A 25,928-nucleotide genomic window follows, 5' to 3' on the forward strand; every position below is an offset into this window, starting at 1 on the left:
ACAGACACATGCAATGGCTCATGATGCTGCAGCTGGGAGCTGTAATGTTTGGGGCCCATTAGCTTAGGAAACACTAGCATTTTGATTTAGAAGGGCAGATTTGGGTCTCCAACCAACAGCTGCTCCGAGCTGAAATTCCATGGGCTCTAAGCTATGCGAGAGCCTCAGTGCCAGGAAGGACTAATGAAAGTGGGAGATTTCTGCTGGCTTGAGGGGCTTTCCAGACAATCTGAGCGCAATGGGTCCATGTGATCCCCAGCACAGGAATAATCCTACAGGTCATCCTCATGCCTGGCTATTGTTCTCAGGCTTGGGGAAGGGGTGAGAGAGGACATTGCAGGATCATGGGATAGAGCAGCTGTTTCCAGCACTGCTGGACTGTGTGATATGAGACCTCAAAACAATTTGCATCATCTAGCATTGGAGGTTCCTCAGTATTCATCATCATCATTCTCACCCTCCAAGAACAGGCTGAGTCACCGTCCTAATTCAGCCTGGCTTTCCTGGTGGGAAGGATGTGAAAACATAGTTCCATTAACATTGGGACAGTCTCCGAAAGTTACGTAGCCTACGGAGGGCACGATGCAACATAAAGATTTCAGAGGCATTCGTCTAGAAATACTGCCACTAGTCAGCAAAACTGTCACTCCAAACAACGCACCTGACCACACCATAGATGCTGTTAGAGGTAAGAGTAAGATGTTCAGGCTTTTCCCTCTGGCAGTTTCAAGGAGGTAAGGTTACTCTGAAGAAAAGCAGGAGTTTGCTGTCTTTAGCCTGGACTGGACTTTAGTGGGCTTTGGATCGGGCTAACTCAATCATAGAAGATCAGGGTTGGAAGGGATCTCAGGAGCTCATCTAGTCCAACATCAACTAAATCATCCCAGTCAGGGCTTTGTCAAGCCGGGCTTTAAAAATCTCTAAGGATGGAGATTCCACCACCTCCCGAGGTAACCCATTCCAGTGCTTCACCACCCTCCTAGTGAAATAGTGTTTCCTAATATCCTAGACCTCCCCCACTGCAACTTGAGAACATTGCTTCTTGTTCTGTCATCTGCCACCACTGAGAACAGTCTAGATCCATCCTCTTTGGAACCTCCCTCCCTACAGGTAGTTGAAGGCTGCTATCAAATCCCCCCTTACTCCTCTCTTCTGCAGACTAAATAACTCCAGTTCCCTCAGCCTCTCCTCGTAAGTCATGTGCCCCAGCCCCCTAATCATTTTCGTTGCCCTCTGCTGGACTATCTCCAATTTGTCCACATCCCTTCTGTAGTGGGGGTACCAAAACTGGATGCAATACTCCAGGTGTGGCCTCACCAGTGCCGAATAGAGGGGAATAATCACTTCCCTCGATCTGCTGGCAATGCTCCTACTAATACAGCCCAGTATGCCATTGGCCTTCTTGGAAACAAGGGCACACTACTGACTCATATCCAGCTTTTCGTCCACTGTAACTCCTAGGTCCTTTTCTGAAGAACTGCTGCTTAGTCAGTCGGTCCCCAGCCTCTAGCGGTGCATGAGTTTTTTCCTTCCTAAGTGCAGGACTCTGCACTTGTCCTTGTCCTTCCCTCAGCCCAAACCAGCGAAGCAAAACAATCGCCTCCCTCCACCCCCTTGGGAAGAGCTCCAAAATCCTCACATGGACCGAAGCCACTGGACTCACATGAGACACCCTGCCCTGAACACGCAGCATTCACATGCCCAAGCCACAGGGTGTGCCGCCTCTGGTTTCATTTCTTACTGAGAGATTTCATTAACGATTGGCCTAAACAATGGCACTGACTTCCCTGGTTCCACCTGTCTGGAAACCAGGTCACCTGCAGCCATGCTGGACCTTTCTTGGCCGTCAGTAGAAGATTCTTCAGTTTTGTAGAGACATTTTTGTCTTTAAGCATTTCCTGTCACCTAATTTAAATATGTTGGCCAATCTCTTGACTTCAAGGTAAATAGAAGCTTCTCAGTGGGTTTTTTATGGACCCTACACTGCCCAAGTGAACCTTGCATTCCAGAATCATAGTAATTCAATGGGGGGAAAGTGTGTTTGTCCCACAGGGAACATCCCTATGGGAACTACACAGCGGTGCTTTATCCAGACCAGCTTTAGGTAGCCCACCAAACAAGCCACAATACAAGATCCCTGACGTGATATACCAGTTAATGGCTGGGGTTTTGTAATTCAGGCTGAAGGAAAATATTTCTGGTTGGGGAAGAAATCAAAGATCACAGCAGGCTTGATGTCAAGGTAAGGAAGGGGTGAGGAGCTGAGTGGAACGAGGGAGCAGAGGTTCTCAGTGAAAGTTGCTAGCAGAGGGACATGAAAGTAAATCCTTAGAGTTGGTAGCTGAAAGGGATTTTATTGGGATTCTCCTGTGACTGTGATTTTTTTCCCCGAAGCTCAAGGGAGTTTGACTCAGGCTTCTCTCTAGTCTATGGTTCACAGCCTTTCCCATGTGGCATCAGCAGGGCCTTAGGAATTTTCGATCTAGAAATGGTACTTTTCTGGCCCCCAGCTCCAAGCACCTCACAATCTTCAATGTCTTCAGCCTCACACCATCCCTCGGAGGCCAGGCAGTGCTCTTCTCCCTGTTGCAGATGGGGAACTAAGGGGCACACAGGCTCATTGACTTACCCAAGGTCACACAGGGAGCCTGTGGCAAAGCAGAGCACTAAAGGCAAGTCTCCCAAGTCCTAGGCTAGTGCCCTAACCCCTGGACCATCCTTCCTCTCAGTTTTCCACATACAAGTCTATTACTATGTGTACAGCGCTAGTACCTAGGAACACCAGTCCTGGGCTCCACTGATCTAAGCCCCACACAAATCCCTACCCCAGATGGCTCACTAGCTACACGTCAGATAGGATGCCATAAGTAAATGAAACACATGCACTGAGCAGGGGTGGTTGGGAGGATGAGGTAACAATAAAAGTCTGTAACAGTCCGTCTTTTCTCTCCAGCTGTCCACAGATGAACCAACCGCAGTCCTGCTGCAGGAACTCCCCCAACCATTTTTTCACCAGGTGGGAAGGAATAACAGGGATTGTTCTGAGGTGAAGGATAAAGAACGTCCCTCAGTCCTGCTTCCTTCCATATCCACGTGATATTTTATGCAGGCTCTAGAAGGGGGTAGGGCACTTCAGTGAGAGTCTGTGCAAAACTTCTTCCTGTGCTTCGTTTCCCTGGGGCTAGGGATGAGCACAGGCCAGAGGGATTCCACCAAAGGGGAAAATCCAAAAGGCTCAGCTGCTCTCAAAAAGCCCCTGGTGCTGAAACCTACCCACCTCCTCGGGCTGCAGCGCAAGCCAGAACAAGCAAAAAGCAGAAGCAATTTTGCTGATGTTGCAATACCGAGAACCCTCCTTGCCCTGGGAGTTTCAAACCTGCACCCCATTTATACAGGACCTCGGCGCCATCCCATTTGTCCTCCGACGGGAACAGGGCTCTGGCTGACTCCAGTGGCAAAGGGTAGGGCCAGCCACCTGAGAGATGACTCCGTTTTACATTTTAATTTGGCTTCAGCAAATTTACAGCCTCAAACAGAGAAAGGGGAACTGAGAGCAGACGGGTTTGATACCAGGCCTGCGCTGACATGCTAGAGAGAGAACATGGTGTGTGTGTGCTGTGTGTCCAGAAACACCCCACCTGGCTAAGGCAGGGCATCCCAGAGGAGTGCCAAGAAACGGGGCCAGTGCCAGGAATGGGCTACACAGGCAGCGACCTAGGGCTCAGAGTTTTTAGGGGGAGCTCCTGCCCAGACCTTTCCTCCCGCACCAGTTAAATGAGCCTGACACTTTAAGGCCATCTCCACATCTCACCCTTGGAAGGTGCCCCTAAAAATGTCAGCCATGGATCTAGCCAGCCTTGCCACACCCTCGCTCCAATCCCCACCCACTAGATACTGCTGGGCAGTGGCAGTGGCCATCCCTGCCAAGAAAACCTGTATATGCCACCCAGAGCTGCCCAGATTCCCCTGTGTTCTGCCCACAACGCCAGACTTGGTACCCAGCCCAGTTCTTTTCCCTCCTCCCACCTCTGTGCCCTTTTCCAGGCAGCACCCTACACATGGGATGAACTCCTAATGCCAGTTCAGTTGGCTACCTGCCTCTCTTCTCCAAGTCCACTCTGCTGCCCTTCAAGCAGCGAGCACAAAACCATCAGGATAAAAACCCCGACAGTTATTGTGTCTATCTGGGGTTGGGGGGGTGCATGCTTACATGGCCCCCATTACTGCAGTACCCAAGTGCCTCACAAACTTTAATGCATTTATCCTCACACTACTTCATGAGGCAGGGCAGTGCCATCATCCCCATTTTAGAGCTGGGGAACTGAGGCACAGAGAGACTAAGTGACATGCCCAAGGGACATGACACAGGGAGTCTGTGGCAGGGGACTGAACCTAGGTTTCCAAGTCCCAAGCTAATCCCCAACCATCCTTCCTCTCTGGCCCGATTCCTGCCACCTGAGGCCTTGACCCCACAGTCCGTGCAGTGGGAGTAGTCCCCTGCACCCACATGCAGTCTCCCTGACTTTAGCAAGTCTCTCAGTGTGGGTTAGGTTTCAGTATCGGGGCCTACATTTCTCTCTGCTGGATTTCCCCATGTACCCTCTCTTCTAATACAAGTTCTTTGTGGGGCAGGAACTGGCTTTATGGCTCTCTTGTACAGCACTGATCACAACAAATGAAAAATAAAACCTCGGGCTTATTCATGGCCTTATCACCTGGGTCCAAAGCAGCCCGGAAAGCGGAGGAAGATTGCAACATGGGGCCTGCTTGGGGCTCAGACTTAGGGGAAGGTTAAGAGGAACGTCCACCCCATTCCCTCACCAACCACAAGCTGAGGCAGGAAGCGAGGCGCACGTAGCTGATGGCTCTGCATGCCTCCCCAGCTTTTATTGTGAGAAGAAACAACGAGAGACCGATTTCCAAGGAACTTGTGACACGGTGGTAGCAATAGTCATTTACTTCCAGTTCACTACACCCACCCTCAAGCAACGGATAGCTGACAGACCGTAGCTGAAAAGTGACAAAAGCCTGTGGGTTTTGGTCATCTTCCTCATCATTTGCTACCTGACAGCCTGCAGGGGTAGCAGTAGAGTTTATGGGGCAACTTTATGCTGGGAAGGAGGGGGGGTGGTCACTCCACTGCCACCCTAGCTACATTTGGCCCTGTGCCCTTTGGAGACCTCCAGTCCCCGAAGGGAAACAAACAAAAAGCCCTCAACAGTTCAGCTCTTCTACCTAAGGGAGGGCAGGAGTTTACAGGCACTCCAGCTGATGTGTCTCCTTTTCCGTGGTGGGTTCTCCTCCCCCTCGCCCCCTTTGTACTAGAGCACCCTCTAACTTCATGAGTGCCAGGAAGGGGTCTGGAAGAAATGATGCAAGGACCTGAAGGTAACCACCCCAGCATATTATCCCACACAACAGTCATAGCTAAACAGAGTCTCCCCAGGATCTCTTAAAATGAAGTTCTAAGCCAGGCTGACCAGGCCCTGTCCTGGTAGCGGGCAGCAGAGAAGAGCTGGCAGTCTCTCTCTCTCTCTTTGCAAAGTGGCAGGGGCTTCTGAGCGGAGTGGCCCTGGCTTTGGAATTCACTCCTAACGCTTGCGCCAGAGCTCCAGCGTGGTAGCCTTTAAAACAGGCTGCAAGACACAGGTACATTGAGGCTGGCATTTTAACAGGCGGGGGATTCACAGTGGTGGGCAAGAAGGGGTCTAGTTTTGGAGCCCAAAGACTGGCCAGTGGTAACATTTGATTGAAATCTTTGCATTAACTCCTATTTTATAATAGAGTGGGTGTGTTGAGCAAATACTTTATAGCATGGGGCAAATGTTGTTTCTTTCCCCATTTCTGGGTTGTAGTACAGAACACTGAAGGAAATGGCCAACCAAATAGGATTTCCTGCCATAATCTTGCTTGGTTAGAGCTCCGGAAGAAACAGGATGAGCGCGCCCCTCTTCTGTCCTTCAAAGGAACAACCCCATGTACCAACCACTTCTGCTTTCTAGGCGGCATGTATATGGGACAGTGATACCAATACATTTAACTATCCTCTCACCTTCCCCCTGTTCCCCCACATCACAGAAAGAAGCTGCTTCCTTCCCCGATATCCCCCCCCACACACACACCCTAAAGGTCTGTGGTACCTGATGAAATGTTGGCAGCAGAACAACGTCTCTTCACGTTGCCTCAGTGAGTCCAGCTCTGTAAGCCAGGCACTCACTCCCCGGCACCTGCTGCCAGCAGGCCCCAGCTGAAGCCAATTTAGAATCTCAGGTGTGACAGTCAACAGCCACGTAGAACTCAGACAATGAGGGTACCGCTGCTGCACAACACAATGAATATTTAGTGCCTTGAATCATCTTAACCCATGTCCCCCAAACCCAGCACCTCAGGGATCCACATATAAATAAATAAGCTGCCTGATTTATCACAAGTAGGTAGGCAATGGTTGTAAAGATAGCCCCTGTAGGCTACCAGAAGGCCTCAGTTCCAGGACTTAGGGGATGTTCATAAAGCCATCCAGGCCAGCAGTTGCTAGGGCTGCCTCATTATGTATTGTACATAATGTTTATGTATTATTTTCCAGTTGAAAGCAATGGAACAGTGGAAATCAGGGGTCGCAAACTCAATTTACCTTAGGACCAGTGCCAGTCCTCAAATCCTCCCAGCGGGCCAATAATGTCACTCATGCCACCCAGAACCTGCTCCCCCAAACTCCGCCCCCCACCTGCCTAAGGCTCTGGGAGTGAGTTTGGGTTGGGGAGGAGAGCTGGGGTAGGGCACTGGAGTGCAGGAGGGGGTACGTGGTCAAGGGGGAGGGGCTGCAGGCTCTGGGATGGAGTTTGGGGGCATAAGGGGTGTGTGGTGAGGGGGTGCTGGCTCTGGAAGGGAATTTGGGGGCGGGAGGAAGGGTGTGGTGAGGGGGGAGGGGTGCAGGCTCTGGGTTGGAGGTTGGCGGCATGAGGGGGTGCGTGGTGAGGGAGTGCAGGCTCTGGAAGGGAATGTGGGGATGGCAGATGGTGTGTGGTGAGGGGTGCATGCTGTGGGAGGGAGTTTGGAGGCAAGAGAGTGTGTGGTGAGGGGGTGCAGGCTCTGGGAGGGAGTTTGGGGGAAAGGGGTGGAGGGTTGTAGTGCTTACCTGGGGCTCCTAGGCAAGGCGGGCCGCGGGGCCTCTGTGCCCTGCTGCCTCCAGGCATTACCCCCACAGCATCCCAGTGGCCGCCGGGGCGCTTGAGGCCAGGGCAGCGCGCAGACACAGCCCCGCCCCTGGGCCACAGGGATGGGCTGGCAGACACGTGGATTGAGTGGGCAGGAATCCACTCAGCTCCACTGTGGTGCTGCTGGTGGTGGGCAGGGCCCCAGGCCATTTTAAAATTGCTCTGGGGACAAGGGGAAAGGAGGAAGCACCTAGGGGCAGCAGGTGGGCGAGACCCAGCCCCCAAATTGCTGGAGCCCTACAGGCCACATGGGGAGGTTCTTGAGCCAAAGATGGCCCGCGGGCCGGGAGTTTGAGTCCCCTGGTGTAAACGGAGCCTGAGATAATGAGAAGAAATAGGAATACAGTAGAATCATGTATTGAACAAGCCTACCAAATACATAGAATATCAGGGTTGGAAGGGATCTCAGGAGGTCATCTAGTCCAACCCCCTGCTCAAAGCAGGACCAATCCCCCTCTTGAGGTGCAGAACAAAAATAGGGGAGGATGGAAGCAAAGGGTAAAGGAAGAGAATACCAAAGGGAAGGCACGCATGGCCTTTCAGTAGACACAGTCCTGGCATTGTAAATGGAGAGTTCACACTTCGGTCTTGTCTGCCTTACAGAAACGTGCACTGGTCTAAACACATCACTATAATTACCTGGGTGCAAATGCCTAATGTAGACAGAGGGCACCTTACGAAATGGAACCACACTGCTAAATCTGGGTATGTTGCACTGATGCAGTTCATCTAAAATTGGCACTGGTTCAACTGCTCGCTCCTAGTAGCCAGGGCCTCAGGTTCTAGTATCAAGCGACTGGCCCTGATGTTAGCTGCCAGGGTGGTGAGCAGGGTGACAGAGGTCATCTTCTGTACTAATGTGCCAGAGCCCTCAGCTTTAGAAATCAGACCCCGCTCATGGAATTACACTCAGCTTCCAATTACAAAGTTTCCAGCCCTCATTGTTGCAGGGAAAAGCTTGAAAACATGAACCCTAACCACAACACAAACGCCAAATTTAATTCTTAAGATCTTTAAGCCAATCTTGTGAGTTTAACTCATAATTTTTGAACACTGGGAGTCAATACTGAGCCAACAGAGATTGGAGCAGAGGTATGCACACATCTGCCTGCCTCCATAAAAGGCAGATAACTGCATTCTGTACTGCTCGCTGGGATGGCACCTTTATTATTTGGTTGCCACAAACCCAAGTACAGCTGCAGCTTCTTGCTGAACTTCAAGGGTATCACTATAGGGCATGCACTGCAGTAGTCTAGCCTGGGGTGGTAAAGATGTAGGTAACTGTGTAAACATGGTTTCTTAGTGTTACTTTAAGAAGGGTCCTTCTTCCAAAGCATACGATACACAATTTTACAACTATGAAATATTTCAAACAAATTCAACTTTATCCACCCTCTTCACTGTATTATGTGATTTGATTTCTACTTTATTAATAGCGGGTAGTGTCATCATACTCATACAAAAGCAGTTTTCAGTAGAAAAATGCTTTTAGTTTCCAATTGCAGCCTAAGTCCATACCAAATTTAAACTGAATTGCAGAAAGTCACTGTGTGCCAGGAAATTATTTAGTATCTTCCTTCCTGTTTCCCCACTTTTAGCATGAGGCAAAAATGAAACTAGACTTCTGGCTCTAACGGAGGCTTCTATAATGGGACATGAAACATACCCTCACTCCTACTTCATTTGCCTCTCCAGCGCATGAGCAGTAGTTACTTTACGTTTCAAAATGATAGGAAGCAATATAATTTGAGTACAGCAAGTTTTCAAGGGAGCGATGATTCAGGCTGAAAAATAACCCAAACTCGTACTACAGTACGTAAGCAGACAGGCTACAGTTTTCAAACATGCGTGCATAAAGGTACCTAAAGTGACCTAATTTTTAGCTCCCGAGCACCCACAGCTCCCGCTAACTTCAGAGTTTTACATACTTCAGTGGGGACTACAGTGGCCAGCAACCTGAACAATCAGAAGGCTTATTTAGGTGCCTTTGTTTGAATTGTTTGCTCATAGGTTCTGAAGTCCATGTTAAGCGTATTCATTTGAAATTAACAGCTGTAATTAAGAAGGTATTGGCACTATCTAGAAGGCGGGTTTCAGACATAGTGCAGAATATTTTCACTTTATGTTTCCCCTTTCAGCCTTCAGTTATCTTGGGTCTGGGATCGGTCATAAGTGCTACACAGGTAGAAATGCTTACCTGGGCTATGCAACGGGCACTATGGCTGACAGCTTTCAACTGTATGGCCCCTTACTACAATCACATCCATCAGCTTTTGCCTATGCATGGACACAGACATTTAATACTCTGGACAATTAATGAAGTTATTAAAGACTGAATGGTGGAGCTTTAAAACCTTGTAGGATTAGAATTAGCCTCTCTTCTGTCCTGATCCATCTGTAACAAGTGCTGAAACGCCTGGAAATTAAAGGAGTATGAAACTCTGCTCGTGTCTGGTCCAAAGGCAATTTCTGTTTCTGTTCTTTAAGTTAAGGTAAAAACCTAATTCAATCCAGAATCACAGGGTCTTTGTTTATTTCACAGATGGCAATTGGGATGTGCAAAAGACACTAAATGCTTTAACGGCTGATGAAAAATTGTCAACATGTGGTGGATGCCTTCCCTCCTGCCCCCCAACAGCGAGGAGACAATGAGAAAATGAAATGGAGCGGCTGGTGCTCAGTTTGTATCTGGGAATCTTCAAAGCTCCAGGGATAGGCATGAACCCAGCAGCTGAAATGTACTCCAGTTAGCACTGAGCATTAACTGACACCTAGTGGCTAAGCATGATCTCAAATAAAATCCATTAAGTGCAATGTTTTGAAGGTTAATTCTCTCTCTAGAATTTTGAACCCCTAGACCATCAGGAACAAGACTCTTGTTTAGGTGAAACGGACTCCCCTCAGGAGGAGATGGAAATATTCAAGTGTGTGGCAGACTGTTCAATATTTCTCTACTATAAAAAATGTTCAGGATTCTGGTAACAGTTATCACTAATTTTTAGGTGCAGACAAGCATTTTAGAGCATGATCTTCCCTCAGACCCAAAAAGTGACAGACCTCGTTGGAAATGATCGATTTTTCCACACATGCTATCATACTTTCCAGATGTTCTATTATAACATTATATAGAATGGATTTATATGCAATATCTGGATAGTACAAATTCATGCAATTACTTTGTCAGTACGATTTCTCTCTTGTATGTGACTCACACCTATTTGAAACAACCGAAGTGATTCTGTCACTTCTGACAGAGCAGTGTTGGAGACTGAATGATGTGTACAGACTTTCATACAGCACTGCCATAAGCCATCATATGAACAGATACAATGCACATACACCTATTTTTTAAATATAACTATTGCATTGGTTTTCCTTTTTAGTTCTTGTGTTGGAAGAGCATAAATTTCCCAAGTCTCCGCAGCAAGCGGGATATAAATTCTGCAGTTTCCATGTTATCTGATTTTTTAAGTATTGATTTTTGTGCCACTCCCACATTTTGAGTATTCACTCTTCTATAGATTATTCCATTAGCAATGTACAAAAATGCATTGCTGAGAGAAGCTGGAAGGCTTAGCAGCTGTGAAGAGGGTAGTTTAGATTTTTGGCATGCAGGAGGCAGCTGAGGCATGCAGAAGGGATGCACCATTTTTCTCCTCCTTAGAGGCAGAGGCAGCATTGACTCAAAATTTTTGAGTGGTACTTAAACTAATTCCCCATTCCAGCAACACTTTAGCGACAGCTGCCATGCAAATGGCCGGTGTCCCAATATCTAGCACGTCAAACAATTACGTAGAAGTTGATTGAACGTTAATTGAACACTTCTATTATAATGATCAGCACTGAAATACTTAATGGTTAAATAATGAAATGACATCAGCTGGGTTCAGAGTTAACACACAAATCTAGTGGAATGGGGCAGTTCACATGCATCTGACTACAGTCCATCTACAGAATCAGGAAGGCAGCACATACAACAATTTCAATTTGATTCATACCTGGAAGCCTTTCTTTGCAACTACAAGAATTAGAAACTTAGAGTGGTCTTTTCAAAGGGGCTCAGCATGAACCTAACTCTGCTCCCACTGAAGTCAATGGTAGAACTCCCATTCATTTCACTGGGACCAGCTGGACCCACACTGAGCACTTCTGAAAAATCTCACAGGTTAAAAAAAAAAGATTCTACAGCTCTTGGAGAAGCATGACTGCAACATACTTTGTGGCTTTAGAATTGCAGAAACCATGTGGTTCTGAAAAGATCTTGGCAGTGACTTTAAAATATTTCCTCTGCTATATATTCCAAGTTCATATACATTTATTATACCAAATTAAACTAGATCCTTCAAAAAAGTTTCCTCAAAGAGGCAATAAAGAGAGACCTGTAAAGTTGGATTTGTGTCAGAAAGGCATGAATGGATTGTGTTTATTTAAACTGTATTTATAAATACGCTAAATCATATTTTACCTATTTTTTTTTAAATTATAGCTAAAACAATTTGCTGCAAAATACATCGATTTATACTGCATGGGTAATCGTGAAAACCATGAGAAATTTATTTCTTTCTGCAACCTGGAAATAAGATTTGCCCATTTGTGCATAATGCAGTCATCCCCAAAAAGAAATTTTTACAATACTCCATATTTACTCTATAGAGCTTATCACATAGCCAGCATTTTACATCTCTTATGGTTCGTTAAATTTTAAAACGCTTACATTTGTCTTTTACAAGATGTGGGGAGCAATCAGAAAAGACTACAGGTAAGTTAACTCTCAACATACTAGGTCTTACAACAGCTTAGTTGCTTAAGTGTCCATAACTGGTTCTAAACGAATTAAAGGGCATCATCCAGCAGTCCTCATGTAAAACTATCACATAAGTCAATGGGAGTTTTGCCTGCATTAGGACTGCAAGACTGGACCCTTCTCTTACATAAACCGTATGATGTCCTGATAAAACATACACTCTTTACTTTGAAATAATGGAACAAAATAGAAGAAGGGCTCAATTTAAATTTGTTCCTCATCCACACACTGAGATACTGACCTTTTCATAGTCCACTTTATTAATGCATACTAACGGTCAGGTGAACGAGTTCATCTTTATTTATGAAAAACATATGAATTGAGATAGATATCATAGGAAAAATTAGTTCAAATATACAGATAGTATTGTCCAATCAGCCATTAAGGAGAAAGAACCAAAAATCATTATTTTTTTTTTCCAAAAACAGAAAATTAATGAACTACTGTAGGTATTTTTCTTCATCGCAAAAGCTGAGATGCATCCAGGCACAGTACAATTCTACTTTACTGGGAAATGTAGACGGCGTCTAAATTCCTGTTGATTTTTTTAAAATCTGAATTAATCCCTGTCATTTTTTCAGCATTGCTGCCTCAAATTTAATCCTTATAATATATAATCAACCTTTCCAAATCTACAGTCACTCTTTGCTTTAAGTCAATTCACAGAACTGCTGAAAAAGTAGACATTTCTATCTAAAAGTACAAAAAGGGTTTGTATAGAAGGTACTTCTCTTATACAATTATATTACACAGCTCAGGACAGTCCCAGCAAGCTCTTCTCCGGACTGCATGCTTCTGACTAGATAGGAAAAAAGTACAAAGGTGAAGTTAGTTTCATTGCAGCTATGTATCCTACTATATATACTAGTACTTGAGAAATTTGTGTACATCTCTTCGAGTCTTCATTTAGGCTATGATTCATGAAAGTACCCAAGCACATGCTTTCCTGAATAAGAATGGGTTTAAGTATGTGCTTGAGTGCCCTCTTAAAACAGGGTTTTACCCAGGCATTTCACTTGATGTAAATTCTCTGTTGAATCCATTAGGTGAGTACAATTGTAACGTAGCTAGAGTGAGACAGAACCAGAGACCAAATCCTGCAGCCCTTACCTCAGACAAAACTCCCACAAGCTTCAATGGGAATTTAAACCAAATGAGGTCTGTAGAATTTGGTTAACAGAAGTTACAACAGACCTTTTTACATCTGTTAGGTTAAGTCCATTTTCCTGAAAATAAAGGATTATTTCCAAAATTTTCTAATGCTTTGTCCAGTCTGTCTTAAATATTTTAAGCAATGAAATTTCTACCATTGAAATACTGCTTGACAGACTAACAGATCTCAGATATGGAAAATTTTTATTCATATTCAACCTCAAATTATCAACTTTGTGATGAATATAGTCAATAGCATTTTCTTACTTTTAAAAAGGGAGATCATAGTACGAATGTACTAGACAAATACAACCCATCTTTAGGTCAATCAAGTTGACAGATGTTACAAAAGTATCAAAGCTCAAAACTAAAAAAACTTTGTTCAGAGCTTTTTAATAAATTCAAACATCAAAAAACTAGTGCAGATATAATAATTCTTAATATTTAACATTTTTTCCTGAATGGTTTATAACAAAGTAAACCCTAAGAGTAAATTATAACTCTGCATATTTTTATTTGTTGGCATAACACCATAACTAATACAATTTCAACTGCCACCAGAATCTTGTTATGAGAATGAGAAATGGAAAAACTAGATAAATGGTTAAATAAACTAAATAAAATAAGATTTACCCTGAATCTTTGTCCCAAAACTTGAACTGAGATTTTTCTGAGGTTAAAAAAAGTAAGAAACAAATCTTTTAAAATGAACAGCAATCACATTTTTTTTAATCAAAGCTAATTATTCCACCATGTGTTTCTCAAATTCAGGCAATATTAAAAGGAAGAAGAAATACCATGCTTAATTACAATTTTCAAGTATATAGGCTATACCAACAATAATAATGTCCTTTGCACCCAAGCATGTCAAAACTCTTTACAAACATTAATTAATTAAGTCTTAGTTCTCCTTAGGCATGTAATCATAATCCATTTTTATTTATAGGTAGTACTATGGCACTTATCAAACTTGTATCTGAAGGCCTCACAAGCTTTAATTAATTAAGCTGCATACAACCTGGGTGAGCCAGACAGACAAAGTGACTTGCATAAAGTCGCAAGCCAAGGCAATGACAGAGTCAGTAAGAAAGCTCTAATCTCCTGACATCCAGCCTTGTGCCTTAGCCATATGACGTGCATTCCCTACAAAGAGGTGTAAAAATACTATTCCCTAATAACTATTAATTTTGACAGATACTAAATTATTTTACCCTAATATTGATAAGGTCTACCACGTTGGATCTGGCTCCTGTTTTATTTGAGAACTTTCTTCCGTTTCTGCTACATCTGTTGAAAAAGAAACAAGAATCTTTTTGACCAAAGTTTCATGAATATCAATGACAGAATTGCACTGGAAAAGTCGATAACTGCTGACTGAATATTAAGAAAATATCCATGTATCTTAAAATTCAAATGATTAAAATGATTAAATAGCAAAAAGGCGCTCAAAATGGTGCACTTCTATGGAAATTATTTCTTTTCTCTGGTGATGGCAATCATTCAGTCATGTGAATTGTGGGAAAAACTGCTTTGAATAAAGACAGACATCATTTAGGATATAAGCCATCACTCAAATACACAGCTACATAAAGTCATGACTTATTAAGAACAGTTCATAAACATTGTAAAACAAAATCGGAGTAATAAATTTTTACTGCAAACCAACACTTCATGCAGAACCAGGAAGGAAACAAAAGAGAATGACTTGTGTTTTGATTAAACACCACTTTATCTTTTTAATTTTATTAGAAGTGATGCAACCTTATTTAAAATCACCAAAAATACATAGTTTTTATAATAAGTGACAGCTGTCACTTACCTTCTACAGATACTTCTATTTGGCTTGGTTCAGCTGGCTCTTAAATGAAAAAAAATATATAATAAAATTAACAAACATGTAGTTTAAACAATGTGCTTAAGATAAATATTACAGCAAGGCTTGGGAAAGCTAGTGAATATTCTCTCCTATGATCACTTTCAAATATTGTGCCCAAGATACAACTGTGACCTGCTGAAGATAATTAAAAAGTAAAATCTGATGTCCCTTTTTAAATTAGAAAAGCCATCACCACTTTCCCTTCAGAGTATTAAGTGAGATTCACTGCTCTGTACATATGCATGAGTCTTAATGGATTGTAAAAAACTCATTATGCAATGGTGTGCCTAAGGGTGCATGAATGGAGAACAGAGTTTGGTCTAACATTATCAAAACTAACTAAATAAATATACACCTTGACATCAACAAAACAACAGCTTTCAGGGTCATAGTTATGTCATCTTACATGTGGGAAGAAGGGACCTCTTTAAAGTAGTTTCTAAGCAGGGTTATCTATTAGCAAGTGTGTAAGCAGGGTGGATTGATTTAAATCAGCAAGTGGAAAGACTTGATTTAAATCACTGATTTTAATCAACTTTTCCATCTGTATATCAGTTATTTTCTAAAGAAAGGTGCATTCTGACTATTGATATAACCATGAAAACATGTTAATTTACAGCTAAATAGAACTTTTACACTAGATTTGGTATACCTTTTTGCTATCTACAGGGATACATTATAACTATATACCTTAATTTAATTATATAGCATAATATTTTCAGATTCTTGTTAACTGTACATTTTTATTAAGTCAGAAATAAGTGAATGACAAATTGCTTATTTATTGGATAATTAATTTTTTGCTCATGATTGTTATCAAGCTGCATTAGGACCGCAAGTGGAATTTCAATACACTGAACAGCATAAAAAAATTTTTTTTTTTTAAACAAAACGGAAATGTTTTGATACAAGATCCTTTCGTTTCCAAAACATGTTTCAAATTTACAACTAAATGTTGATTAAACAGAGGGATTAACTGCAAACAGTGAATTAAACCAATTATTTCAAGTCAGCCTGGGAAAGTTTTAAAATATGCCTAAGTGAAAGTGACTGGAATTTAACTAAGTCTCTTGAAAATAAATCAGACTCCTAAGTTACTTAGACCACCCTACTGTGCCAATAAGCTTGATCTCAAAAGTTAGAAGTAGGGGAAAAGCACCTTTCTTTATACAGAAAAGCAGCCTTTAACTCAAAGTTTTTCATAAAGGCTCATGATACAGCATATTTATTTTTTATTTAATTGTCTGAGATTATAAGTAGTTCAGGCCTTATATGTATTAAATTCAGATTTCATATTAAACAGGTTTATTTTTAAAAAGAAAAAGATTATAATTTAAATAAATTAAAAAATCAGTTTTTTTTAATCAATTTTTATCTACCCAGTGTGTAAATGATCTGTATTTTCCACATAATCAAGTGTTAGGAAAGCTTCAGGATTTTTTTTAACCAATGTAATTAAGTGTCTATGGGCACTTAGATAAACTTGACTGTAAGCAGTTCTCACTAGTTGCCATCTACTATGTTCCTGTAGCTCCTCTGTCTTGCAAATGTAATAGAGGAGTCGGCATTTTCCTCTGTAATTACAGCTCCTGCAGTAGTGGTGAGTTACCCCTTAGGAGTCAGGGAGTTTATAACCTGGCCCTGTTTCTTGGTCTAGGATCTCACTTCTCAACAATTATGGTCTAATCCCACTATGTGGAGAAGTCTATTCTATTCAAAGACATATAACTTGGGGCAGCAGGTTTTCAAAATGGACATCAAAAATGTATCTGAAACTTCAAATTCACTTAAAGTCAAAAGGTATATTGCTTACTAGTTAATCACTCAGTAGTGTAAATACAATTAACTCTGCTAAATTCTTTGTGAAGATTTAGATATATGAACAGCATTCTAGATACACAAGCAGTTAAAGGTACCACAGGACTCTCTGTTGCCTTTAAGCAGTTACTGTGCTGCAGAAGATATGAACAGAGACTACAGGGGCAGGATAAAGAGAGATCTCACTGCCTTCATCCTAATGTATTGCACCCACATTTGTTCCTTGAAAGTGATGGGCTAATTGGTTTGGTTAAACTAAGATCTGACCAAAGTATGCTCAGACTTTTGAACTAAACACAAACACAGAAAAAAAGGAAGGAAGGGCTTTATATGCTGCCTCTCATCCTTCCTGCTTACTGGTGACATTAAAAAAAAAAATCAAGTCAGAGAACTAACAAAAAAAACCCAAAATTAAAAAGGGAGCAATGTTTCTTCCTATTCAGATTTTAAAATCCTTAATTACCAGAGCAGACACTCTTTCAAAGTAAAATCTGGAATATCAACATCATCCGCCTTTACATGCCTAGAATACAGCCCATCATCGGGCAACAATTTCATTAGTTAGCAAGCCCTAGAATCTGACTCCTATTGCCCTTCAAAAAGCAATTTGTTACACCTCTATATTCACCTTGTACTACTGGTGCCGGTGCCGGAGCTGGAGCTGGAGCCGGAGCCGGTGCTGGTGCCTTGGCTGGTGTTTCTGATTCAGTTTTCTCCATCAACTCTGAGAGAGAATAAATACGGTCAACTGTTTAGGTTTAAAAAGAAAAGGCCCCTCAAACAGTCAAATGGCATTTATATTTTATTGTACGCTCAACCCTGTGAACCTGTTGCATAAACAAGTTATATTCACAGTAACTGAATAATATACCCTCTTCTGCTCGATACAAGTGTTTTCCACTTCTCTTCCCTCAGAACCTAAAGATTCGTTATAATCCCCTGCGCTAACATCACCCTTTATAATGCTAAACAAGACTGGTTTTCAAAGGATAGTATAAAACGAATGGCAAGACCACTAACATTATTGAAGTAATAGACAATTCTCTCTGTATCTAGACACCTCAGATTGCCTTGACCATTGAGGACCTGATGACAGACATTTGTATGGGAAAGAAATAGGACGTGATCCTATCATCAATATCCTTCCGTGCTGGAAGAAAATCAAGCGTCTATCAGCTGTTCTCAATTGCCATTGATGTGTTATGCTATTGACTCCTGCAGTTATATGTAGCAGTGGACAGGTTGCTCTTAAGTGGGTCCTTTCTGCCCCTCAGACAATTCTCTGGAACCCCTGCCAGGAATTGCTCTTCTGAATGGAGGGATCTTTCAGATGGTGACACAGGATATATGGGGCCAATGGGAGAGTCAATGAGAAGATCCTAAAGGCACTGAAGTCAGTAGAGCACACTGCCACTTCCAGCTGATGCAGTTGATGATCTTATCCAATGTAAAGGGGAGACTGGGCAATGGATGAGAGCTGTCTGAGGCTCAATCCAGGTGAGAGAGAAGTAATGGTAGGGGTTTGCCTTCTGAATCTGTAGTATACCAATGGCTCAGCGCCTGACAAGGGATCTAGACTGTTCTCAGTGGTACCAGATGACAGAACAAGGAGTAATGGTCTCAAGTTGCAGTGGGGGAGGTTTAGGTTGGATATTAAGAAAACTTTTTCACTAGGAGGGTGGTGAAGCACTGGCATGGGTTACCTAGGGAGGTGGTGGAATCTCCTTCCTTAGAGGTTTTTAAGGTCCGGCTTGACAAAGCCCTGGCTGGGATGATTTAGTTGGGGATTGGTCCTGCTTTGAGCGGGGGGTTGGACTAGATGACCTCCTGAGGTCCCTTCCAACCCTGATATTCTATGATTCTAAGGGATGCTGTGCTACCAGAGGTACTGTTTTTCAAATGAGGCTTAAAACCAAGATCATGACTATTTTAGATAACTGAAAATACCTGGGCATTTTTCACAATATTTGGGTGACCTGGCCAAAGTCCTAATTGGATAATTACATTCCGTCTCCCTAAATTCTCAGCTGAACACTTAATTTTTCACTCCAATGCCTTTGTGTGGCTACTGAAAAGCTCCCACATGTCAACTGCTATTGAAATGCAGCCACACCTGAGGTGAAGAAAATCTTGTACGAGTCTGTAACTGACTTCATCATGTTTCTAACACGCTCTGGGATCCTGCAGGATGAACCGTGCAAGTTCTAAGCTATCACTGAGCTCATGTGGTTTTGTAAGTCAGGCCCTCCTATAAATAAACCAAGCATATTTAGATTTCCTGACTAAGTACTAACGAAATAAGTTGTCCATATTTAGCAGTTAATGCTCTGGACCTTCTGCCACCTTGGGATAATGCTACAATCATCTAGCATGCCCTGTGGAGTGATACATGAGTAGAATTCAAAGTGACAAAAATGGAATACTTACGGTTGTTAATCACAAGTCCTGGAAAAGGCCTGTGTAAAAAAAAATAAAATAAAAGGAATACTTAATGTTTCTAAGATCACTTTTACTGTACAATCTTTCCCTCTTATGGAGGGCCTCACCTGAGGGTTCATAGCGGAGCACAAAGTAAAAGGAGGGACTGCAATGTTCTAGCATAGTTCCGCCTGGAGCAGAGTGGTTTATCCAGCAGACTGTGTCAATTTTACATTGATAATAAGGTGCAAGTCCTTCCTTCAAACAGTTGCTAAGAGAATCAAATCTTCACTTGGGCCAAAATACCGCATGTTCTTATATTGATCAAGACTCATAAGCTCAAAATCAATCTTGATTAAGAGCTGCAAAATTTGGACCTCTCTAAATTCACTTTTTAGAAACTCCTTGCTTGCTAACAGAACTGCTGGATTTGATCCCTTGTAAACCAGAATAGAATCTAAGTGTTTATGTTTTCACTTTCTTGATTCATCATCTGTATAGATTCCAAAATCTCATTTATTCCACTGTATAAGCAAAACCATTTATTTCTTGATTAAACTAAAATTAAATAGGGGGGAGGGATAGCTTAGTGGTTTGAGCTTTGGCCTGCTAAACCCCGGGTTGTGAGTTCAATCCTTCAGGGGGCTACTTAGGGATCTGGGGCAAAATCAGTACTTGGTCCTGCTAGTGAAGGCAGGGGCTGGACTCAATGACCTTTCAAGGTCCCTTCCAGTTCTAGGAGATAGGACATCTCCATTAAATAAATAAAAATAAAAACTAACTTCCAGGGTAATCATCACATTTTATCAAAAGAGAGTACCTGAACTGATTTTAAGAGGGACACATTCTCAAGAATGTTAGGCAAAACAGTAACTGAAAATCTTAAACTTCAGGAATCCAATCATGTACTCACGACTTTTAAAACATAGCCATGCTGATCTGGAAATTTAAACTACTACAGATACACAATTTACTGTTAAGAGCAAACAAAGCTTGTGGACCTACGAATTCTGTTGTGCAAAGGAAAGAATTTGGGATCTAACAGCCTTGACAGCAAAGTCCATAAATTGTTTGTATTGTCATGTGCCATACCACAGGAGCAGTTTTCAGCTGGTGTGCTAGAAATCACTTACAAGTCAATGTAATCAATATTCCTATGTATGCTTCCCTCCCGGGGATTTTCATGTTAATGCTGTGCACCCTCAATTATTTGAATTTAAAATAACCTCAACTACTTGTTATTCAAAACAGAGTCGACGCCTCCCCACATTTATTATTATATTGAAGATTTCCTCAATTTTCTGAAACATTGATTTTTCCAAAAGTATTGGCTATTCCCATGACATCTGGATAATCATGGTTACATTATATAATCAATGACAGTAAAATGACAGTCACATACCGAATGACAGTAAATTTGATAAACTCTGCTGATTCCAAAATCCTTCTCATGGAGCTGATTTCCAGATAACTGGGAGCTTTAAATGCCACTCCAGGAGGCATTCCATCCACCACCACACAGCCAGGGTTTATGGTGATTTTTCTGTATGGGACTTTCACAGGGAAATTCATACCGATTGCTTCACCTAAATAAGAGATGTTGTGATTTGAACTGTGACCCAAGTCTACAAATCTCAGTTTACAAATACTCAGGGCAGTAAGAAAATCAAGTGATGTGAAAACAAGCATTTAAAATAATCTCAAGTGCTATAATGCACTTGCCATTAAAATGCACTTGCACTTAAAATGCACTTGCCATTTAAAACATTACTTTGGGTAATTTTCAAATGAACTGTGTTCCAAGCTACATTCATGAAGGATACGGTTCATGAAAGTCACTAGTATCCAAGTATCACAGTTCAATATATAAAGGACTAAAATTTAGGTTTTATAAAAATAAAATTATAGAAAAGAATACTTCGAAACATTTTCATGAAAGGAAAAAGTGTTTCCTCTCACAAAGAAAAACTGAACAGTGAAAGGGTAAATAAGACTTTAAAAACTCTTTCAGCTTTAACATTTTAAGGTGTTAACTGATCAGGACTGTGTAGCTTTAAGCAAATTCTGGGTTTACACGTAAAATATTTATTAATCCAAAATCACAGGGATTTCTCGGTTTAAGAAACACAAAACAATTTAGCCCTCAAACTAGATTTCTGTGGAAGCTGGCGCATATAATTACAGATGAAAAAAATTACACATTGGTTATATATACAGTGTAAAAACGTCAACTGTAAAGGATATTATATACTATAGGTTATACTTATTTAAAACCAAAATGTAAATCAGTGGTTACTTTCAAAGCTATTTCAAATCAGTAATAAAAGCAATTACCAAACTTCCTGCTGAAGAGGTCATTTACTTGTTCTCTCAGTTGTCGAGCCTTTTCTACTTTGGATAATCTTTCACTTTCATCATCTGAAAGAAATTGTTAGTGTCAGGATTTAGCAGGTGATTTTCTTCTTCAACTAGTGCAGTACTGACTGCACAAGAGCTTATTTAAAACAAGAACAGATGTTTGCTTTATTAAGCACTAGGTAATCAGAACAAAAATAGGCCTTTTCACTGTTTTTTTTGGTTATAGCAGTAATGGAGGATTTTGTAAATATGCGAACTATAAAAAGTAGCAGTTTTAAACAGGCCTGAAAATGATTTCAAAATATTTACAGGACAATGTTAGATTAATTAAAGGAGAAAATGTATTGAATAAACCCATTATTTACAAATCATGATTTATTTTAAGTAAATGTGGTGACAGTGTAAGACTGGGGACTGAAATTCTCTATTTAGCCACAGTGCAAGCCTTCCCACACTGCCTAACCAGTGTAATTTATCCCTGAGCTGAAGTGACCACTTCTGGGGAAGAGAATCTCCATGATCATTTAATCCTAATTGTGTCTACTGAGACTGCCAAAAAGGTTGCAAATTAACGCTTAATTTAGCATGTGATGGGGTGGGGGGTCGTGCAGATGTGACCACCTGCAAATGGGAACTGAACTGAGATTCATTTTTTCTGCAGATTTCACTGAGTAGTACACACAATCATAAAAGTTTAAAAAAATCAGTGTGACAACAGTGCAGATAAAGGTCACTTAAGAGAGGCTATTAAGTGATACTCTTTGTAGGCTGTACTATATATAAGACAGGATGAGTCAAAGGGCAAATCACGATGGGGGCAGGTGGGAACATTAGGCAAAGAGCTCCTGCCATGAAGAATGAGAGCTATAAACAGTAAGCAGCAGTAAAATCAGAGCACCCACCTACCTGGTATAGTCACTTGAATGATGTTAAGATCTTCAACCCCTGCGGCTGTGTTCACCACTGGCTTTGTTGTGGTGCTTGTTGTATTTGATGTATTGGATGAACTGGTTTTTCCTTAAACAGAAACAGGAATTTAAAGTATGAGCAAAATGGCTCAAGATGGGCTAACACCTTTCCAGCATATTAAATAAAAAGGGAAACATTGGGAGAGAAATAGATTTGTGGTAAAAAAAAAAAAAGAAAAAGCTCAATTTCCAAAAGGACTTAGTCTAAATGCCTAAGTCCCTTGATTGTCAATGACACGTAGGCTCCGAAGTGCTTAAGTCATTACTGAAAATGGGACTTCACTTCTGAAAGTTTACCCTCCAGCTATTTCTTACAAACTACCAAAACCAAGAGAAAGGGTTAATTTATGTTACAAGGATCTTGTTTTGTTTGCCTAGCAGGTTTTCCAATGATATTTTATTTTTAAAAAAGAATGTGTGGATATTTCCATGTTTTGGTCAAAGCAATAAACTAGAGCACTCAATTTCTAGTAACACTAGTAAAACATATTGATCAAAAGAATGAATAGTGGAATATTAAATTCTCAGTCACACAGGAAATCTTTTATAGCTGACTTTAATGGAGTGATGCCCACAACTGAGGATCTGGTCCAATGTTTCATTCTTGATCCTGCTCTCACTGACACTACCTTTACGCTGGCGTAACATCACTAACTTCAATGGAGTAACCTCTGATTTAAACTACTGAGAGTAGCATCAGGTCCAATGAATGCACCCCAGAAACCCAACTTCTTCCATGGCAGGCATAGGCAACCTATGGCACGCGAGCTGATTTTCAGTGGCACTCACACTGCCCGGGTCCAGGCCACCAGTCCGGGGGGCTCTGCATTTTAATTTAATTTTAAATGAAGCTTCTTAAACATTTAAAAAACCTTATTTACTTTACATACAACAGTAGTTTAGTTATATATTACAGACTTATAGAAAGAGACCTTCTAAAAACGTAAACATGTATTACTGGCATGCGAAACCTTGAATTAGAGTGACTACATGAAGACTCGGCACACCACTTCTGAAAGGTTGCCAACCCTATTCTATGAAATACCTGCTTTATGTCACAATTTGAGAGTAGAGTATGGGCCATTAACCAGTACCTCAATCCTTTTCATCTGATTGACACAGGGAATTTTACAGCTCCCTCCACTTTGCTCCCTTGTCAAAGCGGCATTACAAGTTGGAGTCGGGGCAAAGTGGCTCCTCACATCTTGGGGGTGTGTGTGTGCGCGTCTGTGTGTGTGTGTCTGTACTCCAGCACTGTAAAGCTTTAGCTGAACCACAGCCTCCTACCGATTTGAAGGAGGCACTGTAGCAGTCAGCGCAAAGGGATCTGAGACCTTAAGTGTGCTAGATGATACAAAACTGACTGATAAACAAGAAAGCCATTACTGATGCTGAATTGTTGAGTTGAGGAACTAGATAGAAGTCAAGAAACTAACAGCTTTACAGCTCCTCAAAGTAGGGACATATCTTCATTATAGAGGTTTACCAGTGGCACCACAGTTAAGGCAGTGTCTTGATTTCTACTTGCATAAGACTTTCCAGTGAATATACTGTGAAGTTTTCAGGAATTGGTTTACACTGGGCAACATTCCTGAAGCGTTATAATCTTTGAAAGCAGCCCAAAACAGACCACCATCCAAACTCCTTAGCTGTCATAATACTTACTCTGGGGACTTTTAGCAGAGCTTTCCTTAATCGCTGCCTCAAACATCTCAGGCCTGCAGATGAACAGATTTGAACATTTCATATAGAACAGTAAAATTACGTTCAATCCATCATTTCCATCCAACAGCAAAGGAAATACTAGCTGTCAAAACTGAGTGGTCAGGAGAGGGAGAGCAAAGTTAGTACAGTAATGCTAGTCAGGCTGTTACACAAAGTTAACAAGACGACTGATCATTTTGGTTTTCTACCTTCATCACATATATGTCAAATCCCTAATATCTTAATGTTTTTACTCTAAAGATCAGGGGTCGGCACCACCATGTTGCACGACGGACACTTGACAAATTTCTGAAAATTGGAGTTTTTGTCATCCATCAGAAGTTTGATTTAACATCCTTACTCCTTGCTGCAGTGTTGGTGACCTTTTAGGTACAAATGACGTAACTACAAAGCCTGCAGCTCCCACTAAAGGGAAAATGCAAAGTCAACATTAAAATCGAAATAAGCCCAGAACTGTGTGCTGCTCCCCATTAAGCAGGCTTTGAGGAGCATTCAGCACAGAAAAATGTTAACATATCCTTCCGCAGATCTGAAAAATCCTCTGGCATTTCCTGGTTTGCTAGACATTTCCGTATATATACTAGTGTGGTTAGTGGAGGGATCTAGCACTTTTTCAGGGCTGAACTTTGTTTTTTAAGCTCTGAAGCTCATTTCCATTGACACACACAGTTCTCTTACTTTTTTATGATAAATTTTATCTTAGATTTGTTTCGCAGGATCTTCTCCAATCTTGGAATGCCAAAAGTAGATGGTCGGCGGAATGGCACCCCTTCAGGTAGTCCTTCCACATAGAAATCCTCTGGGTAGGATTCAAATAACGCAAATGGGACCTTGACAGGATCTTTAAGCCCCAGAGCTTCCCCTGAAATGAAAGAGCATGTAAATTACAAAAATAGTATTTTATCTTGAAGAAGGGAGTTAGGTTTCCAGCACTGCTGGTGGGCAGAAAGTGGGCCATGCTCCTCGGATACCTTCTACATACACACAAGGGGAAAATCTCAAGTCTGCAGTAAATCAAGCAAGTGCCTCTTCCTGAAAGACTGTTTGAATCCCTAACAGCACAGCTCCTCTTGCAGCCATGTTGTCCGGCTGAGCCACAAGGAGGTACATGGCAATATGGAACTAATGGGTCTCTGGTGGACCACAGGATGTTTGTGGATTTTTGAAGCCAAACCCCTGCACCACTCCTCCATTTCCAGCCTTACATGGAAAGCTTAGGGGGAATCTGATAGTTTGGAATTTTCAATCCGCGATATGAGAATCAAGCTCATGGGAGATAACAGGGCCCAGAGTTTCCAAGGCTATTAGGAGTCTTTCGGAATCTGTGTATGAACAGCACCATCAGACACAACGTTCATGCCTAAATAAGTAATCTCATCAAGCTCTAAAAGGTACGTTTTTAAAAAAGGTTGACATGCTTACCACATTTTTCATTAAAAAGATTTTCAACTTTTTGTTTTAGGTCAGTAATTTTGGCATTCCAAGCCTCTGTCAGGAAATCAGAAGAGTTAGGTCAGCATTTGTATATTTGTATTGAGCAAAAAATCTGTCTAGGAATTGTGTATTTTTTTTTATATACATCTATATTTTAAAAT

General features: G+C 41.7%; 1 protein-coding gene across 3 annotated transcripts in view; it reads right to left on the reverse strand.

Annotated features, from left to right (window-relative positions):
* Nucleotides 1–11,747: 11,747 nt before the first annotated feature.
* GTF2I (general transcription factor IIi) overlaps nucleotides 11,748–25,928 on the reverse strand; it is an 80,274-nt gene continuing 66,093 nt past the window's right edge. For 2 of the 3 annotated variants that reach the window (XR_004643367.1, XR_004643366.1), the window contains exons 25-36: nucleotides 25,756–25,821; nucleotides 25,012–25,195; nucleotides 24,274–24,326; nucleotides 22,547–22,657; nucleotides 21,617–21,700; nucleotides 20,685–20,868; nucleotides 19,292–19,320; nucleotides 17,493–17,588; nucleotides 14,990–15,028; nucleotides 14,382–14,457; nucleotides 13,804–13,840; nucleotides 11,748–12,817 (exon numbers count right to left, since the gene is read on the reverse strand). Coding sequence is in view for 1 of the 3 variants with exons in the window: in XM_034752230.1 (XP_034608121.1) it covers nucleotides 14,399–14,457; nucleotides 14,990–15,028; nucleotides 17,493–17,588; nucleotides 19,292–19,320; nucleotides 20,685–20,868; nucleotides 21,617–21,700; nucleotides 22,547–22,657; nucleotides 24,274–24,326; nucleotides 25,012–25,195; nucleotides 25,756–25,821 (905 nt within the window). In the remaining 2 variants the exon portion in view is untranslated. The remainder of the gene's footprint in view (nucleotides 12,818–13,803; nucleotides 13,841–14,381; nucleotides 14,458–14,989; nucleotides 15,029–17,492; nucleotides 17,589–19,291; nucleotides 19,321–20,684; nucleotides 20,869–21,616; nucleotides 21,701–22,546; nucleotides 22,658–24,273; nucleotides 24,327–25,011; nucleotides 25,196–25,755; nucleotides 25,822–25,928) is intronic. The other variant, XM_034752230.1, reaches the window with a different exon arrangement.

The sequence above is a fragment of the Trachemys scripta genome, chromosome 18 (assembly GCF_013100865.1).
Source record: "Trachemys scripta elegans isolate TJP31775 chromosome 18, CAS_Tse_1.0, whole genome shotgun sequence".
Classification (NCBI taxonomy): Eukaryota; Metazoa; Chordata; order Testudines; family Emydidae; genus Trachemys; species Trachemys scripta.